This window comes from Schistocerca americana, chromosome 5, assembly GCF_021461395.2.
Source record: "Schistocerca americana isolate TAMUIC-IGC-003095 chromosome 5, iqSchAmer2.1, whole genome shotgun sequence".
Lineage (NCBI taxonomy): Eukaryota > Metazoa > Arthropoda > Insecta > Orthoptera > Acrididae > Schistocerca > Schistocerca americana.
Window position 1 is genome coordinate 656,142,711 of NC_060123.1, and position 20,440 is coordinate 656,163,150.

At 44.6% G+C, this 20,440-nt stretch overlaps 1 protein-coding gene across 1 annotated transcript in view; it reads right to left on the reverse strand.

Annotated features, from left to right (window-relative positions):
- LOC124616613 overlaps positions 1 to 20,440 on the reverse strand; it is a 282,672-nt gene that overhangs the window by 170,683 nt on the left and 91,549 nt on the right. The window contains exon 4 of the mRNA XM_047144936.1: positions 2,806 to 2,919. Within this exon, the coding sequence (XP_047000892.1) occupies positions 2,806 to 2,919 (114 nt within the window). The remainder of the gene's footprint in view (positions 1 to 2,805; positions 2,920 to 20,440) is intronic.

Here is a 20,440-nt window from a genome sequence, read left to right on the forward strand (position 1 = left end):
TAGCCCTCAGTGGTTCACAACCTCACAACAGGCCACAGCAGTCCACCCACCCCACCGCCGCCCCACACCTAACCCGGGTTTATTGTGCAGATATTGAGATAACGGATCACGGAATAGAGAAGCAACAACAATTGCTTAGTAGTTGAAAGGCATCAGTACCAGATGAGATACCTGTTAATTCTATAAAGATTTTGCGAAAGGACTCACCCCCCCCCCCCCCCCCCCCATCCGCAGTTTAACGTAATTCGCTGGTGCAACGATCGGTACCTAGCGTCTGGGAAAGAGCTCTGATTATTCCTGTTTTCAAGCACGGACCTAGGACATATGCACACAACTATAGACCTATATCGATCACACCAGCCTCTTGTATGTTGAAGAATCATGATCTTTTGGTGAATGCAAATCTCCTCTATAAAAATTGAGACAGTGCAAGTCACTCTGTCACTTATTTTCATATTCAGAGCTATTCTTTAATGCTTTTATTACACGCCAGACATTTTCTGTGTAACGACAGGAAGTTATCGACATGAGCAGGCATTAATGGCAGCCTGTACTTTGTTAATGCATGCGAGATCTTTATGGTAGCTCTCTTTCGAATAGTATTTTCTGGAGTTGTGAACAAGCAGGCGGTCTGGTTATTTAAGAGTAAATCTTGCAGTGGACAATTCGGGGCTTGGAAGCCACGTGCAGCTATTAGGGAGAGGAACATCTCAAAGCATTTACCGGGGACAGAATGCTGGTGCCAAGAATTTCTCGCACCAATTTGCAGACAATGTTGTCGGCTGAAGCGGCGAAAAACCGCCTACCTGGATCTATGTGTTAGGCGTTTCTTGCCACAGCAGGTCAGACCAAAAGAGAGAAAAAAGGCAGCCCGCCCAAGACGTTTTGACAGTATCGCAAACGCCTTTTGTGTAAAGAGCTGGCGTCCATAAAAACCTGCGAGTTTACGAGCTCTCCTTGGACCGGACACTGTAAACAAAGCCAACAGAGGGCGTCGTCCCTCTGCCTGGCTGGTTTTTGGTTAACCTCAGGCCTGCAGAAGAATTTTAGAACGAAACGCAACATTTGTGGCGGCTCAGAAATGGTCATGTTGGGACACAAAAGTAATTCTCTTAGTTTAGCCGAGCCCCTGGTTGGACATGCTGCAGCGTTTGGCCCGTCTCTGTGATAAATATGTTATTCATTTCAGACCCAAACGAAAACTCTGAAAACACATTGCCTAAAGTGGCTGTGGGGAAACAATTCGGAAGCACGTCTTCCCCTCCCTGTTCGGAAATTTACGAGTCAGAGATTGGCTGCTTCTCCAGCAGAGAAAATAATAGTATTAGCTTTGGTTAGAATTGCCTGGGAGGTAGAGCAGACGAGCTAGCTGGGAGATGTGGCGCTTCTGTAGTCTTTTGATTGGCACGAATCCCGTATTCCTTGACTTCAGGAAGGCATTTCACAATGTCCCACACTGCCGTTCAGTGAAAAAAAAAATGTACGAGCTTACCGAGCATCAGAGAAGATTTGCGTCTGGATTCAAGACTTTATTGCATATAGGACTGAACACGCCGCTTTTAACGGGACAAAATCTGTGGTACCCCAAGGAAGAGTGACAGGACCGTTAGTGTTTTCAATGTATGTAAATGATATACTACAAAGCGTCCAAAGCCCTTTAAGACTATTCGCAGTGATACGGCTGTCTGTAAGAAAGTATCAACGCTAGAGGTCAGTATCGACTTGCAGAATGACCCACAGAAGATTAATTAGTGGCGCAGGCAGTAGCAATTGACCCTGAACGTAAATAGATCTAACATACTGCACATATACGTAGGATAAGAAATCGACTATTGTACAAATACTCTGTTGATGACAGGCTGCTGGAAACAGTATCTGCCATGAAATATCTAGGATAAACTACCCAGAACGATCTTGAGTACAGTGACCACCCGAAACAAATAGTGGGAAAAGCAGATGCCAGACTGGGAAATGTAACTCATTCAGGAAAGAAGTGGCATGCAAAAAAAAAAAAAAAAAAGAAAAAAAAGAAAAAAAAGAAAAGAGACTGGTTCGACCGATTCTTGAGTATTGATCATAATTATGGGGCCCATAGCAGGTAGGACTGATAGATGAGATAGAGAAGATCCAAAGAAGAGCGACACTTTTCATCACGGGCTCGTTTAGTCGGCGCAAGAGCGTTACAGAGATGCTGAAAAATCCCCAGCGGCAGAGACTACGAGAGAGGCGTTGCGCATCAGCGAGATGTTTACTAAACGTTCAAATGTGTGTGAATTCCTGAGGGACCAAACTGCTGAGGTCATCGGTCCCTAGACTTACTACTTAAACTAACGTATGCTAAGAACAACACACACACCCATGCCCGAGGGAGGACTGGAACCTCCGGTGGGAGGGACCGCGCAATCCGTGACATGGTGCTTCAAACCGCGCGGCCACTCCGCGGGGGAGAGGTTTACTATTGAAATTTCGATAGAATTCTTTCTTAGCAGAGTAGGACAACATATTACTTCCTCCCACACATATCTCGCAAGACGACCACGACGAGAAAATTCGAGAAGCTAGAGCTAAATCAGAAGCTTACCGACCGGCAATCATCCCTCCCAAGCACCATTCGCGATTGGAACAGGCAAGGATGCGTCAGTTAGTAGTATCACAAATACCCTCCACCACACACCATCAGGTGGCTTGCGGAGTACTGATGCAGATGAAGATGTAGACGTACGTCAGTTCCGACCTCCTCACATGTCGCCCAGAGGTCCGGCAGCCGACGCACACATGGGGATGACGCAAAGCGCGGCAACTCACCTTCAGCATTCCGCCGCTCTTTGCCCATTTGTCTCTCGTACTGCATGCAGCTCTCCTCAAACTCCCGCAGTTTCTTGATCGCTGAGGGCAGCTCCTTGCTGGATCTTGTCACATCTGGAATCAGGTACACCCGCACGTCATTCGCCCAGTTTTCGTCTCCCACTTGAGTACAAAGTTATCTGTATATTGACTTAGATTAGTTGGCATCTGATGGTTAGGGTTCGAAGTTGCAGCATTATTGCGACAGGTAAATCACTAAATCCAGAGATCCGCCGCAATGTATTGTTCCCAGCGGCAATAGGTAATCGTTCTGAAGTCACTCTCGCTTACAAAAACTACGTGTAAAAATCAGAGAATGGTTCAGCTCTAGTAATCTTATTGTTAAGGGACAGAAACTGTCACAACGCACTTTCAAACCAAACAAAACAAACATCCAAGAACCCCCATTATGAATCTATTTAGTAAACAATTAGAAACTGTAAGCTCCACAACTTGCTAGGAATATGGATTCGGGGAAAAAAGGAAATGAGGCATACACATCAATTACATCAGCAAGAAGCTTAGCGCGATATGCTACAGCATAAAAACACTTGCTGGGTCTACAACATAAGAAACATTAAAAATGTATATTACGCCCAAGTAGAATCACTGCCGCAATATGCCGTAATTTTTGGGGCAACTCGTCGACAAACAGGTACTGTTTCATAGCACAAAAGAGGATCATAAGAGCATTTGAAAATGCAGCGTCGAGAAACTCTTGCAAACCAGCAGACAAAATCGAGCACTGCAAATTGGGGAACAAAACTTTACAGCAAATTTCCCCATCAAATCAAGAAAACAACAGAAATACAAAAATATAAAATGGCTCTAAAAGCACATTTTCAAGACAGGTGCTGTTATGCTGTAAGTGGACATCTGTTGACATATATTTAAATAATTTCCTTCTTTATTTTACAATCTAAAATTGATTTTGGTATCTATTGTGCTATACAGGGTGTAACAGAATGGCGCTTTAAAAATTTGGTAGACTGTACGAGAAAAAACTTTGAAAGTTCTTACGTAAGAAACCTATAGCCGGAGCCGGCCGGAGTGGCCGAGCGGTTTAGGCGCTACAGTCTGGAACCACGCGACCCATCCGGTCGCAGGTTCGAATCCTGCCTCGGGCATGGATGTGCGTGATGTCCTTAGGTTAGTTAGGTTTAAGTAGCTCTAAGTTCTAGGGGACTGATGACCTCAGAAGTTAAGTCCCATAGTGCTCAGAGCCATTTGAACCATTTTTGAACCTATAGCCGGAAATGTGAAATATGGTTTCTACAGCACCAAGCACTTTCTACGCGTTCGGTAGGCTAAATAAAACGCCCGAATTCTGTAGTTTGGAAAATGTTTATGACAGTAGAGTACAGTCAAATACAGTAAACCGAATATGTAGCTTTACTACAGTAGAGTATATGTTGAATGTGGCGAGAATTAGTGTCTTTATATAATGTGCAACAGGAACCACTTTCTGTCCGATTGTCTCTAAGATTCCGCGCTGCCCTCTGATAGTATCAAAGGCTACTCAGGAAGCACAGGTACTGTTCCCACTGGTGTTGAATGAGCAAGAGACTTTGCATAACTCAAGAAGGAAAAGGGTCAAGAGGAGTGAGGTCACATGCCAAGGGACTGCGCATCCACTTAAATTACTCTCTACTTCAAGTTGTCTGTGAGATACACGACGTGGCTTAAATGTGGAAACACAACACGTTACCTTGGCTAATACTCTGCAGCGAAACCGATGGCTTTCAAAACAGCTTCCAGTCGTCTCGAAGTGGATAAAAACAGGACCTGTATAGTTTTCGAGGGAATCATGTACCATTTTTCCTGCAAAATACTGGCAAGTTCAGGAGGAGGAGAAGGTGGAGGAGGTGGAGATGGAGGATGAAGAGGTGGAGGAGGTTGTGGACATAATGGGAGGTAGAGGGGATAGACAGAGAGGAGGAGGAAGAGGGGAAAATACGGAAGGCAGGTAGAAGGCGTGGTCGAGTAGTGGGCAAATGGAAGACGGAGGAGGAGGAGATAAAAACAGTCAGCAGAAGGAGGATGTGCACAGAGGGAGAGTGGAGTAAGTTATGGATAGCGATCACGCACCCTTCTCTCCGAAGTTGTCCACTAAGCCTCAATAATATTGAGAGCTGGTGACTGGTGGCCAGGGGCGATGCGAAAATTCATCCTGGTGCTCACAAAACCCGTCCTGAACGGTACTAGCTGTGTGGACAGGGCCCTGTCGTTTTGGAACACAGAATCAGCACTGGCGAACAAACATTGTACCATGAGATGGACATGATCAGCCAAAATGGTAACATAATTCTTGGCAGTAGTTCAAATGGTTCAAATGGCTCTGAGTACTATGGGACTTAACTTCTGAGGTCATCAGTCCCCTAGAACTTAGAACTACTTAAACCTAACTAAACTAAGGACATCACACACATCCATGCCCGAGGCAGGATTCGAACCTGCGACCGTAGCGGTCGCGCGGTTCCAGACTGTAGCGCCTACAACCGCTCGGCCACCCCGGCTGGCTTGGCAGTAGTGTGACCTTGCCGAGTAATAGTGGAAATCGTGGAATACCACGATACGCCTGCCCACATCATCACAGAAATCCCTGCCCTTGGGACATAAACCAGGCCAAAAGTTCGAAACTGTGTGAAGCAAGACTGATCCGACCAAATACATTCTTCAATTGCTCCATAGTACAGGTTTTATGGTTTCGGCGCCACGTTTTCCTATTACGGGCATTTGCATAACTAAATTGTGGTGTTGGAATTCCAGCTAGTCCTGTAATTCCCTACTTCTGTAGCCCCGTTGTGTAGTTTTGTTGCAGGCAGTGTTCGCGCGTGCGACATTCAGTACGGAGCCTCTCGAAACACCAAACACTTCGGCTACCTTGGTTTCTTTAGCACCCACCATACGAGCACCAACAACTTGCCCACGTTCCACTTCACCTAGCTCCGACGAAGAGCATTTTCAACTACACAGAACACTATTCTGACCACAACTGACGCTTGCAACGTACTGAGGAAATTGCAACGGTGCTGTGTAGCGGTCAAATACAACAGCGCAACCTGCAGGTTTGGCTAGCGTCTGGATTTCTGTTCAAACAAGCATCTCTCGCGATGCTCCCATCTTTTTATCTAACCCCCGCATGTAGTGCCCCAGTAATCAACGTTCGTTGGAGCACCATTGTCCTTTAACAACAAACTAGTGCGCAGCTGCAATGAAACGTCTTCCAGAGATTCACCAAGGCATTGCCCAGAAAGTTCAAACAAGATTCACCAAGGCATTGTCCAGAAAGTTCAAACACTACGCACCATTCAAACGATCAGTTAAGATGATGTGTGGTCCAGTGAGGCCACCTTCAAGAATTTCAGCCAAAGTGTTTACTGATAATCTCACCTGGTAACTTCTCGCACAGGTAATGCATCCATTTTCAACAGCTCAGTGGTAGCTGTAGAAACTTTATTTCACATTTCCGGTTACAGGTTCCTCACATCAGAACATTGAAAATTTCGTCCTCTACAAACTTCAAAATTTTTAAAACGTCATTCTGTTACATCCTGTATTTCAAGATGTACTATTATTGTAGTGTATAATACTGCACCGCTTTATTATTTTGAATTAATTTCACTATAATGTACCATATATTTAAAACTATGTATTAATGTAGAGAAAACCATATCCCATGTCTAGGATCGATGAAATTTATGCTTAATAAATAAATAAATAATAAATTTCACATACTCTATATAAGTATCTCTATAGTAGTGTCTTTAAATATGTCAACAGACACTTCTCAATATTAATTAGTATCGGAATTACGTTAAACATATGAAATTTTCTCGCACGAGTAACAGTTTCCGAATAATCACGTCATATTACGAAAAGTACTGAACTCGTCGAAGTACATTGTTTTGTCTTTGGTTACCAAAAATACCCTGAGTCGACTAAGGATCTTTTCAACGTTTCGTATCGCACTCCGTCTGCTGTTTATTAGCTTCGGTAGACGGCGTTTATTTTGCAACTTCGTCAATATACAATTTGTAACAAACACGAATTTTAAAGTCTCTATTTCCTAAAAAAAATGTTAAAATTCCGCAAGTTATGTATCATATACACGGCCCAATCACATTAATGTGACCATAGTCCGCCCCGATATCTGAATGGTCAGCGTGACGGATTGCCGTCCTACGGGCCCGGGTTCGATTCCCAGCTGGGTCAGGGATTATCTCCGCTCAGGGACTGGGTGTTGTGCTGTCTTCATCATCATTTCATCCCCATCCGGAGCGTAGGTCGCCCAATGTGGCGTCGAATGTAATAATACCTGCATCAAGGCGGCCGCCCCCCCCCCCCCCCCCCCCCCGCAAGGGGGCTCCCGACCAATGACGCCAAACGCTCATTTCCATAGCCAATGTGACCACCGACTATGTTCGACGGAAGCGAGCAAAAACCACTAGCAGCACTAGCAGTGGATGGTATATAAAGCGTGTCGGGGGGAAGCGGGAAGCAGTGTAGTTGTTGTAGAAATGCGGAAACGAAACGATTTTTGTGACTCCAAAAGGTATGGTTAGTGGCTCGGGCCAAGGGTGTAGAAATTTCCGAAACGGTTAAGTTTGTAAACTGTTCGTGTTCCGTGTCGCTATCCGAAACCGGCACCGCGGCAACCGTGGTGCACCACGGGGCATACGTGACAGGGGTGAACGAAGGCTGCAGAGATGTGTACGGACGAACAGACATGCAACTGTTGGGCAACTGACGGCCTCGATGAACCAAGAGGCTACCAACAGAGTCTCCTCAACGACTATTCATAGTATGGGCCATTCTGACTGCTGTTCATTGGCGACGAAGGCTGTAATTTGCACTCCAATACTGCGAAGCATTTGAGATGTGGTGCTACAGACGAATGTTGAAAAGTAGGTGGACTGGTAAGGTGAGGAGGGTCTGCGCAGAATCTGAGAGGAAAGGAATATGTGGAAAACACTGACAAGGAGAAGGGACAGGATGATAGGACATCTGTTAACACATCAGGGACTGACCTCCACGGTAATAGAGGGAGCTGTAGTGGGCAGAAACTGTACAGGAAGACAGCGATTGGAATACATCCAGCAAATAATTGAGGACGTAGGTTGCACTGCTACTCTGAGATGAAGAGGTTGGCACAGGAGAGAAATTCTCTGCGGGCCACATCAAATCAGTCAGAAGACTGACGACTAAAAAAAAAAAAAAAAAAATAAACGCGGCTAGACGTCCATTGAATGACGACAGATGACCTTTCAGGTGAATCACGTTTTATCCACCATCGATCTGGTAGTCTAAAAGCAAACATCCTGTGACTATCTTCAGTAGGGGCCACGAGGGAGGAGGGAGCGTTATGGTCTAGGGCAGGGGTTCCCAACAAAATTTTCTCGAGGACCCCTTCATAGAGCATGATTGGTACCTTGTCATATCACAGTATCAAGTACCTAAAAAAGCAAAATTAAAAGTCTTTCTATCGTTTTCTATTTTTGGTACTTAGAAAAAACATTGACATATTCATAGCAAATTACACATTGAGGTTTAGGCTGTTGCTCAGGTCCAGTGAACGTAAAACCGATTTCCAAGTAATCATAGTTATAGTTTCTAATTTTTCCAGTAAGCTTAACATTGATCTTGGAAGGGTTAGGTTCAAGGGACGCCGACGACTTAGGTTCAATGGACACTGACAACTTCGGTTCGAGAGTCACTGACTTACTTGCTTGAACATCAAATGCATTATCTTCCTATGCATCTGTAGCCCTTTCTCGTTTTAACGTACCACTTTTTAACCAACGGTCCATTTTTAAGTACGCGAACTGTAGCTTCGGCGAAAAACAACGCCTTACAAACGCTACTGTTTTAATAGAGAATATTGAATATGTAAACAACACGGTCTGTGAAAGGACTGGCAATAAATTAACAATGGCCGATTATCGTCTGAAATGCGAGTTTCTGTGTAAAGTGATTGTCAGTTGTCAGCTGCAAAGAGGCAGCGGGCGCCATCTAACGGCATACAGCAGAAGTATTCGCCTCTATGTAATTCTAGTTGAGCGCTAGAGTGTGCTAGTGTCAGTTGGCTCTAGGAAGACGCTGGACGCAGAAGTTAGCGTTCGCTAAAGCTCTGCTCATGCAGGAAGTGGCCAAAACAAAAAATCTGTTATCATGCCAAATATATTTAACATATTTTTTTATTCTAATAGCACCTTGTGGACCCCTCTGACATAGCTCGCGGACCCCTGGGGGGCCGCGGACCACCTGTAGGGAACCACTGGTCTAGGGGATGTCTTCGCGGCATTCGTCATTCTGGAAGGTACAATGGATTAACACAAGTGTGCATCTGTCCTTGGGAACCATGACCACTTCATGCAGTTTGTTTTTCCTCGGCACGACGGTATCTACCAGCAGGAGAACGCAACGTGTCAGACACCTCGCAGTGTACGTGCGAGGTTGGAAGAGCACCAGGGTGAGTCTGCCACACTACCCTGGCCACGAGACTTCCCAGATGTAAACCCAATCGAGAATCCGTGGGACCTCCGCACTCGGGCTGTACGCGTGATGGGTCCTCAACCGAGAAACCCAGCGCAGCTGGCCATCGCACTTGAGTTACTGTGGCTCCACATCCTTGTCGGTACCTCGCAGAACCTCTGCGACTCTCCTGCTGCATGTCTCGCAGCGGTACACTCTGAAAAAAGTGTTTATTGAGGCTTTCGACAGGCGGTCACATTAATGTGAGTGGAGAGTGCAGATCTCTAACGTGCCTCTAATTATATCAAAAAATCTATTCTTAATTTTAGCTAGAGCCGGAGTAACGAACTTTTTGATTAGATAGGTGACAGTTTCGCGATCAAAAAAGTCCCTCTTAGGAAATGGTAGGCACACTGCTTTGCAAAAGGGGAAACACAGTGGGAGCTGTCAATTTCAGTATATCTGCTGGCGAGAGTAGTCCAGTGTGAACGAAAGTCGGAATAAATCCTAACTAGGATTACGGCAAAAACTATGAACAAGTAATGTGATTGTCGTTATTGTGGTCTTCATTACTACTACGACTGGTTTTCTGCAGCTCTCCATGCTAGTCTATGCTGTGCAAGCGTCAACGTATCTGTACAACATGCATACAGGATGTGCCAGGAGGGGTGGTCAGTGTCCAGGGATATGTCATGAACGCTCATTTGAAGCAAAAAACCTTCTAATGGACATCTGTCCTAAGCCAAATGGTTTCCGTGATACAACACATTTAATGTACGTTTGGTTTTCGGCTACTGGCGCGCACGTAAGTGTTCCTCACCCAACCTCTTTGACGGTTTGTGTTCTAGCCCAGCCTACCTCGTTGCTTTCTACTTCTTTGCCCTGATATGTCTTTCTGCCGCTAAACTAGACAATTGAACGCGCGGGATTAGCCGAGCGGTCTTGGCGCTGCAGTCTGTACGGCTGGTCCCGGCGGAGGTTCGAGTCCTCCCTCGGGCACGGGTGTGTGTGTTTGTCCTTAGGATAATTTAGGTTAAATAGCGTGTAAGCTTAGGGACTGATGACCTTAGCAGTTAAGTCCCGTAAGATTTCACACATTTCTGAGAGCGTAACTGGGTTTGTACACGCGCTGGCTAAAACGCCACCCACCTGCAGTTATGACGAATGTGCAGATACGGTTTGTGCCTACGGATTCTGCCATGATAGTGCTCCTACTGCTGTCTAAGAATACCGTCTACGCTTTCAGACACGTCTAATTCCTGGACGTAGAGCGTTTACCAGAGTTTTCAGCATACTGCGTGAAGTCGCATTCTTTCAAGTTCCTGTTCTTCTTCTGAACGTGCAGGAAGAGCAGCACATTTCCGAAATGGTGCAACATGGTTCCACCACCAGCACACGGCGGCTTTCTGCGCTTATCAATGTCTCACGAACACGTGTACGGCGAACGTTACCTGCGGAGAACTTGACACATTTCACACACAGTAACTTCACAACCTTCACATTGGGAACAATGGCACACAACTTAATTTTGTTACTGGTTAAATGACAATCATCATTGGTTCCTTAGTATTATTCGCTGATGAAGCCACGTTTACACGGAATGGAATCAACATTGTGCGTAATATTCATCGAAGGTGTCAGGAAAATCTGCACGCTACAGTGGCAATCAATTTCCAAGCTAATTTTTCGATCAGTGTTCCACGCAGCGTGATCGGTAACATGTTGATAGCTCCAGTCATTTTAGAAGAGCGAATGACGGGACAGACTTCCTCTCATTTGGAAAAGTGGTTTGTTGATCACCTTTAGGACGTTCCTTTGGCCACGCGGACTGTGGTGTACTTTCCTCGCCTCCTCCCCCCTTCCCCTTCCCTCATCCACATATTACCAGTCGTGTGAAGAAACATCTCAACTGCACGTACCCTAATCGCTGGAATGGTCGTGGTAGTACAGTTAACTGGTCACCAAGACCGCCAGGCCTATCGTCACTAGATTTTTGTTTGTGGAGTTCGGTGAAGTCTGAGGTGCACAAACGAAAGGCGAATACGCCGTATGAACTGCTTGGTCGCATCGTGGGTACTGCTTCTCTCATTAGGGAACGTGCAGAGGCACTCAGACCAGCAACACAAGATATTCTCCGAAGAGTCAACAAATGCATTGAAGTTGGCGGTGGGATAGGACATTCGAACATTTATTATGAACTGTACTGTAGCTGTGACGCGACGTCTGCGATAATACTCAGAGGAGAACATGTTAAAAATACGTGTTTTTAACTTGATATTTTGTAGGACGTACGTTATAGTGTTTACTAACTGTTGCGCATGTGTACAAATGTAAACCTGACAGTGTACTGAATAATACAGAAAAGAAACGGCAATGTACATAAAATGTGTTCTGTCTCGGAAACCATTCGGAATAGGGTGTACGTTCTAACAACCCTACCACAACAAAGGTCAGAATTTAAATAACGATTGTGGTGTTTCTCACGCTGCTAAATACTGCATTATCGGGCAACAACAGTCATATCATGCGGCAGGTGTCATTAGAGCACAGTTAATAAAGTCATTTCATGTAATAATAAAAAAACTAGCCACTCAGCTTTTTGTGTTTCCCACGCTGGTCTCGTCGTAAAAACGTGGCTCAATCGTTGAAAATGTCTCGTGATGACTGGGTGTTGTGTGATGTCCTTAGGTTAGTTGGGTTTAAGTAGTTCTAAGTTTTAGGGGACTGATGACCATAGCTGTTATGTCCCACAGTGCTCAGAGCCATTTGAACCAATCGTTGAAAATCTAGGTGGTTATGATTCCAAGCTCGGATGCAAAGAGGCCTAGGTTTTATTCTGCTATATTCAAAAGTTTTGTAGGTGCGCTTCACAAACCATTCTTGAGGATTACACTTTTACTGGACAATGGTGATGTAAAAAAATAATCAGCACTCCGAATTTAAGTTACACTTCCTTTTAATTGCAATATCAAGTGACACACAAACATCACTTCATAATACAAAACATACTTGAAAACATCTTCCTCACATTTTATAAGCCAACTACAAAATTCATGTTTCCAACATGACGTCCAAGACTTGACCTATTTAAGATCCGACTCTCGAACAACTCAACAACTAACTAACTATCGCTTACGCGCCCAAAAATTAGAGTTACAAGTACGTCAAAGATCATAGTGACAAAAGAAAGAATACACATAAGAATAATATCATTCCAATATAAACATATCGATGTATCAAAAGTGAAATCAAATCTGAATGTTGTCTCAGAAATATGTTAAGTAGTTAACAGAAATACAGTAGAATATTACTGGTATCGAGAGGTTCAGGTGAGGTACCATAATGGTTACGTAATTCAAGTACCACTACAACGTCCATATAAGATTTTCTGCTTCAGACGATCCTTCCTTTCATATCCCTGAATACTGATCATTGCTGCCGGGACACATATTGACTACTGCTGCTGGAATACCCTTAGTACTTGCACCTGCTTTCTGTAGTGAAGGCTTGGCATTCCCCTACAATTTTTACTACCCCACCAGTCTCCCTTCCCCCTTAGCCCTCTCCCCCTCCCACACACATACTTGCCTCGATTAGCAAATTAAATAATTCTTTATGCCTCATAATGCCTCCTATCAACATGTCTCTTCTTTTCGTGAGGTTGTGCCACGAAGCTCTTTTCTCCCCAGTTCGGTACAGTCCCTCTCCAGTAATTACGCACTATACACGCATAATCTTCAGCATTTTTATAGCACCGCTTTTCAAACGATTCTGTTCTCCGCTTATCCGTACTGTTTCTCGTACAAGTTTAGCTTGCAAATGAGACTATATTTCAGAGAAATATTTCCCGAAAAGAGTTTGTAATACTTAAATGTAAATTCGATGTTAATAAAGTTCTGTTTTTCAGAAACTCTTCTTTTTTGCCATTGCCAGCCTACATTTCTTTTCGTTTCTACTTCGGCTATCGTCAGTCAATTTACAGTCCAAATAACAAAATTGTCTGCAGTATTTGGGGCCTACTGTATGAAGTTAACTGATTGGAGATTAATTTTGATCTTATTTCAGAAAATGAACTTGTTGCATGAATTGTGTTGTTTATCACTAAACTTTGATCGAACGACCGAAGTTCAGCGTTGATCTGAATTAGTACCGAACGCGTTTGGCAACATTGCTAAATCTGCTACGAAGGCGGACCTAATAGAATACATAAGGGACGTGAACAGTGTCAGATGCTATTTGATCACTGTGAAGGACGCGGAGATGTTGTGTATCCATGCGAGACAGCCTTGTCATCACGTGACACAACTGGAGAAGGGCCTCATTGTGGGCCTCCTTTTGCCCTACTGGTCGAATCGTGCAGTATGCGGATTTGTGAGGCATTTGAATGTGACAGTGGAGCGACGTGGGGACTGCACGGGAAAGTGAGGCAAGCACACCTGTCGTCATTCTGTGAAAGGGTCCTGTAGCCACGTTTCATTGCCAACTCTCGTAGTGGTCAAGTCGGCAAAGAGGTTTCCGCTACTTGGGAGAAATCCACCTGCGTTAGGTTGGTGGCGGAAATGGCATCCTGGGGTTTTCCGGTCCACGCGGAGCGTGGAAGAGGCTGGAGAAGCGGGAGGCAGTGTGCCGCCGGTACGGGAAGCGTACACAGCTGTGCTCCAGTCGAAGAAGGGTGAGTTGGACCGACCGCGTGGCGCGTTGTCACATAGAGAGGGGAGCTTTTAGCTTTTGGTCTCGAATTTCGTCTTATAAAGATTTACTTGCTGGGTTGCAGCAGGGAATGCAAGGCTTTTGTAGACTTTCAGTTTGATTCCCAATGCGGTCTTGACTTTGATCCGTGAGAGGAACGCAGCACAAAGGAGTTGCATATGTTGAAGTGCCCTCGGTTCAGTGTGAATGTTTATGTGCCTACAACTGTGTGTGTATGCTTCTAATCTTTTCCGGATCTTGGTAATTTTTGTGTATTTGTGGATTTTCTTCGTCTCATGTGATTAAAATTTGGCCACGGTCCATAGAAGTTGTCTCCGCGGACCGAGTGGGCACGCGAGTCTGTTATGAAACGTATAGTATTTCACAAGCAATTGTACATAGTTAGCATGCAACAGCAGTCTATAGATGCACTACATCAATGTTTTAAGGAATAAATAATTTTGCCTTGAATCTTATCTTGTGTACCAATGTTACGTCGCCGTTACCTTCGCCATTTACCTTGTAGTTTTCCTTGTTGGCCCACCTATAGCGTTTCCATGTACACAGGTGTAGTGATTAGTGTCCCTTTTTTTATCTGAAACAAATGCTCTGGAATAGATCGTGTTTTCACGAATCTTGCTGCAGGCTGCACTTACGCATGGTGTTCACGCCCTCTTTACTTTACTCAATATTTGATTCACGGGAAGAATGCCTGGATCATATTAATAACTACATCCCACTCTGTATCAATGACTTTACAATGAATGTTCTTTTGTGAGTTTTTCTTATTAATAAATTAAGTAATTTTCCGACTCAGTGCTACCTCTTCTTTGTCGCGTGGCTAGAGTTGGTAGCGACCCTATCTTTTATATTGATTTCAGTGTCAAATAGCATTTTCTTATTCAAAGTGCGCTTGGGTCTTTTAGCTATCAGGATACATTCAAAGGGCGCTTCATGCTTCTTGCACATAGCGTCCTTTTATTCACGCTACTTACAACTGTGCACCAAGCACATCATAACCCCTTCACGTCTGCATGTATCGTCCGAAAAACAAGTAATCCTCTCCATGCACCGCTGACTGGAGACTAGCAGCGGACGGACGAGGGAATTACCATCCGTTGCGTGGGCTGCCTTTAACACCGCAGCAGAAACGGCTGCATCTGAAGTGTTGTGACCGGGAGGCACGGATTGCTGGTGAAAGACGTCGAACAGCATTCGGCGATGAGTCACGGTTTTGCAGTACCAAGGAAGGTCTTAATTGGCGAGTGTGGCGGCGGCCTGTAGAGATGTCCCACTCTTCCAATGTTTTGGAGAGGTACAATGGTTTTAATGCGGTCGTTATAGTGTCAGCAGCCAAGGGGGATTGGTAGCAGCTGAGGGAACTGACGGCACAACGGTACGCAGCGAACATCCTGCGTCATGTGTTGCCTCTCGCGCTGCACCATCGTGGTGCGCTTATGTCAACACGACAATTCTCTTCCACATGTGGCACATGTCTGTGTGATATTAAAGTATTCCTGTGGCCAGCAAGATCACCAGATGTTTCCTAGATAGAACATGTGTCGACTGTGGCCAGCATGTTCTCCAGACATGAATCCTATCGAACATGCCTGGGATAGATTGAAAAGGGCTGATTATGGACGGCGTGACCCACCAATCACTCCGAGCGACCTACGCCGAAGAGCCGTTGAGGAGTGGGACAAACTGGCCCAACAGTGCCTTGATGAACTTGTGGATAGTATGCCACGACGAATATAGGCATGCGTCAATGCAAGAGGACGTGCTACTGGGTATTAGAGGTACCGGTGTGTACAGCAATCTGGACCACCATCTCTGAAAGTCTCGCTGTATGGTGGTACAACATGCAATGTGTGGTTTTTATGAGCAATAAAAAGCGCGGAAATGATGTTTATGTTGATATCTATTCCAGTTTTCTATACAGGTTCCGGAACTATCGGAACCGAGGTGATGCAAACTTTTTTTGATGTGTGTACAATGAGCACCTGCAGTATGGCATAGACGTATATGCAGATAATCGTCACACACATGTTAAGTGGAGAAAATGTTTACTATTACAGGGTGAATGAGGTAAGTTAGAGCTAAAACATCTATGGCCATATTCTTTATGAACATCATTTGATAAATTTAAATACCTCTATAAAAGACGCTCAAATTGTCCTCTATTTTGTGTAGCCTATTGTCATTGGTTTAACGGATTCATTCTTATGTTTATCGGTAATGAAGCACAGTTAAATGGATACGTTGGCAGCCAGAACACTTGCATTTAGACCTTCAATAACGGTTCAAATGGCTCTGAGCACTATGCGACTTAACTTCTGAGGTCATCAGTCGCCTAGAACTTAGAACTAATTAAACCTAACTAATCTAAGGACATCACACACGTCCATGCCCGAGGCAGGATTCGAACCTGCGACCGTAGCGGTCGCTCGGCTCCAGACTGTAGCGCCTAGAACCGCAAGGCCACTCCTGCCGGCCCTTCAATAATGGCCACGCATTGTTATCATAACCAATTTCACCCACACGTTTGTGGATATCTCCCAGTACCTCGACTGTGACTTCCCCTACAGCTGCGATAATGTTAATGTTTCAATCCGCCAGCGTTCTTGGATTATTGCAGTACAGCTTCTCCTTAAGATGGTCCAACAAAAAGAAATTTGGAGAAGTCAGGTCTGATGAGCTTGGGGGTCACAGATGGATTATCGAAGAACTCAAGGAGCATCGTCATCGTTTCATTGGAGATGTGACTCGAGCACCGCTTTCTTCAAACTATCAGTAACGTTCATTCACTTCAACCATGGCTGTTAATTGATTTGTGAATGAACTAACTGCATAGTGGTCCATCAATTCGCTGCCTAGATATGGCACACCGTACATCAATTTTTTGTGGGTGAAGTTGGTTCTCATACAACGCTCGAGCATTATTGTCAGTCCAAATGCAAGCGTTCTGGCTGTTGAGATATCCATTCAAATGGAATCATGCTTCATTACTGATAAACGTAAGAGTGAATCTGTTAAACCAGTGACAATAGGTGACACACTTTCCTGAGTCCAAAGGACGCACTTCTTAAACTACTCGAACTGGATTTGGAGGCAATGGCAGACGTTTACTGGCTCTGTGGCAGGATGAATAACAAACTCTGTAAGTAGGCTGTTTAGGTTTTTTTATTGGTAACGCCACCTCTGTATGAAAATCACTGGCTGCGCTGTGTGCAGTCTGCGGCTGCTTTGCATTGTTGTAATACTCGCCATTGTAGTGTTGGGCAGCGGCAGCTGGATGTGAACAGCGCGTAGCGTTGCGCAGTTGGAGGTGAGCCGCCAGCAGTGGTGGATGTGGGGAGAGAGATGGCGGAGTTTTGAAATTTGTCATGAACTGCTATATTTATATATGATGATATCAAGGTAAATACATTGTTTGTTCTCTATTAATATCTTTCATTTGCTAACTATCCCTATCAGTAGTTAGTGCCTTCCATAGTTTGAATCTTTTATTTAGCTGGCAGTAGTGGCGCTCGCTGTATTGCAGTAGCTTGAGCAGCGAAGATTTTTGTGAGGTAAGTGATTTGTGAAAGGTATAGTTTAATGTTAGTCAGGGCTATTCTTTTGTAGGGAATTTTGAAAGTCAGATTGCGTTGCGCTAACAAAATATTGTGTGTCAGTTTAAGCACAGTCATGTATAATTGTTTAAAGGGGACGTTTCAACTCCAAGCTGTCGAGACAACCGTTGAAGTGATTTAGCGGGAAATCGCAGCAGGCTGCTGAATACACTCCGTGAATTCCGATGCTAACACGTCAGGCCGATGGCTTCGAGACATTTCATAAACACTATCTGTTTCGTCGAAATGTTTGACATTGTCGTGAAACGTTGTTTCCTGAAATGGGAACATTGGGGAATTTCTCGAGGAACCTCTCAACGCACCGCTTGTAAGATTTTCCCACGAAGTAAGTTTCCAAAGATGCGACCCTTTGCCCTTGTGTGAGCATCGTGGTGGGCTGAGTAGCCGCCCCCTAACACCAGCGATACCAGGGTGTGTATGTGTGTGTGTGTGTGTGTGTGTGTGTGTGTGTGTGTGTGTGTGTGTGTGTGTTTCGTGGAGGAATGATGCATTACTTCACAGCGTTTCCGAAAGACAACGCTATGAACGATGATCAGCTTCGCTTTAGGAAAAGTAAAGCCACAAGATGGGTAATACAGAGGGGAATTTCTGACCTCGCGGTTGACAATGGAAGCAAGGCTAAAGAAAAATCAAGGCACGTTCACAGGATTTGTACGCCAGTAAAAAGCGTTCGATAAAGTCAAATGGTGCAAGATTTCGAAAATCTGAGAAAAATAGTGGTAAGCTATAGGGAGAGAAAGGTAATGTATAATACATGCGAAACCAAGGACGAAGTGCTCGGATTAAAAAGTGTGTAACTCAGGGATGTAGCCCTTCGTCTCTCCTGTTCAATCTATACATCGAAGAAGGGGTTGTGGAAATAAAAGAAAGGTTCAAGAGTGGAATTAAAATTCTAGGTGAAAGGATATCAATGATAAAACTCGCTGATGAGATTGCTATCCTCAGTGAAAGTGAAGAAGAATTGCAAGATCTGCCGAATGGAATGACCAGTCTAATGAGTACAGCAGACGAACTGAGAGGAAATCGAAGAAAGATGAAAGTAATTAGAAGTAGCAGAAATGAGGACACCGAGATATTTAACATAATGATTGCTGATCATAAAGTGGATGATTTTAAGGAATTCTGCTACCTAGGCAACAAAATAACCAGTGACGGACAGAGGAAGATGGACATGAAAAACAGACTAGTACTGGCAAAAAGGGCATTCCTGGCCAAGAGCGGTCTCCTATTATCAAACATATGCCTTAATTTGAGGAAGCAATTTCTGAGAATGTACGTCTGGTGCACAGCATTGTATGGTAGTGAAACATGGACTGTGGGAAAACCGAACAGAAGAGAATCGAAGCATTTGAGATGAGGTGCTACAGACGAATGTTGATAAATTATGTGGACTGATAAGATAACGAATGAGGAAGTTCTGAGGAGAATCGGTGAGGCGAGGAGAGGAATACAGTAGAGCGTCGATTATCCGAACGTCGGTCAACCGAACAACCGCTTAACCGAACTGTGTACTAGCTCGCACCTGTTACTCTCCCACCCTACCGTCCATCATCCCCCTCACTCCCAAACCAAGTTTCCACAGTAGTCGCCGCACTGGGCCACCGCTGGCGGAACATTGCTTCTAATGGGGCCTTCACAAGGCGCTGCTGACAGGCCAAGCCGCCAGTCGCTGTGTTTCAACAATCAGCACACTTCTGTCGGCTTCGCACTGGCAGTAGAAGCAGCGGCAGTATCAAAGCTGTTCACAGCAACAGCTGCGCCAGCTTAGAGTTGAGGCTTGCCGCTCCGCGCAGTTTGAAGGATTGCGCGCCCCCAAGAAGAGCTTCTCACAGTGCAGTCACCTTCAGTTCTCTGTTACGACCACTTGTGTGGTGCTGCGTGAAGAAGTGAACTTGACGATACAAAATGCTTAAACGTAAACGTGTTGACCTTTCTATGAGGGACAAGTAGGAGATTATTAAAAGGTAAGAAGAAGGTGAATCTGCAACCACTTTATCCAATGAGCATAAGGTGGGGAAGTCGACAATTACGGATATAAAAAAACAAAAGACGAGCATAGCAAATTTTATAGCAATGCTTGATTCTACTGATGGATCAACAAGCTGTAAAACTATGAAGCTACTGAAGTTGCCTTTGTACGTTACTTTGTAATACTAAAAGAGATGCCTGTTTTTATGAATAAATTTACTGTACAGTACTTCTTTTTGGCAAATAAACATGTGCAGTTCGATTATCCGAACAAACCAGTTTTCCGAACACCCATGTCCCTCAATTACTTCGGATAATCGACGCTTTACTATATATGGAAAACACTGACAAGAAGAAGGGACAGGATGATAGGACATCCAGTACGACGTAAGGGAATAAGTTCCACGGTACCAGAGAGAGCTGTAGAGGCTAAAAACGGTAGATGCGAAAGTGATTGGAATACAGCCAGCAAATAATTAAGGACATAGATTGCAAGTGCTACTCTGAGATGAAGAGGTTGGCACAGAAGAGGTATTTGTGGCAGGTCGCATCGAACCAGTCAGAAGACTGATTATTCAAGGAAAAAAATCAACAATGCAGAGAAGTCATCACTACTTTCAAAACAATCATCATGAATATGTGCGGTTGTGATTTATCTGAATCACCCTGTAAGTTAGCTGTAAGGTCCAGAGTGAATTTTCACTATGGAGCAGAGTATGCACTTATCTGAAACTTCGTGGCACATTAAATGTGCTGAACCGAGACTCGAATCTCGGACCTTCGCCTTTTCGTGGAAGTCTAGAAGATAGGAGATGAGGTGCTGGTGGAAG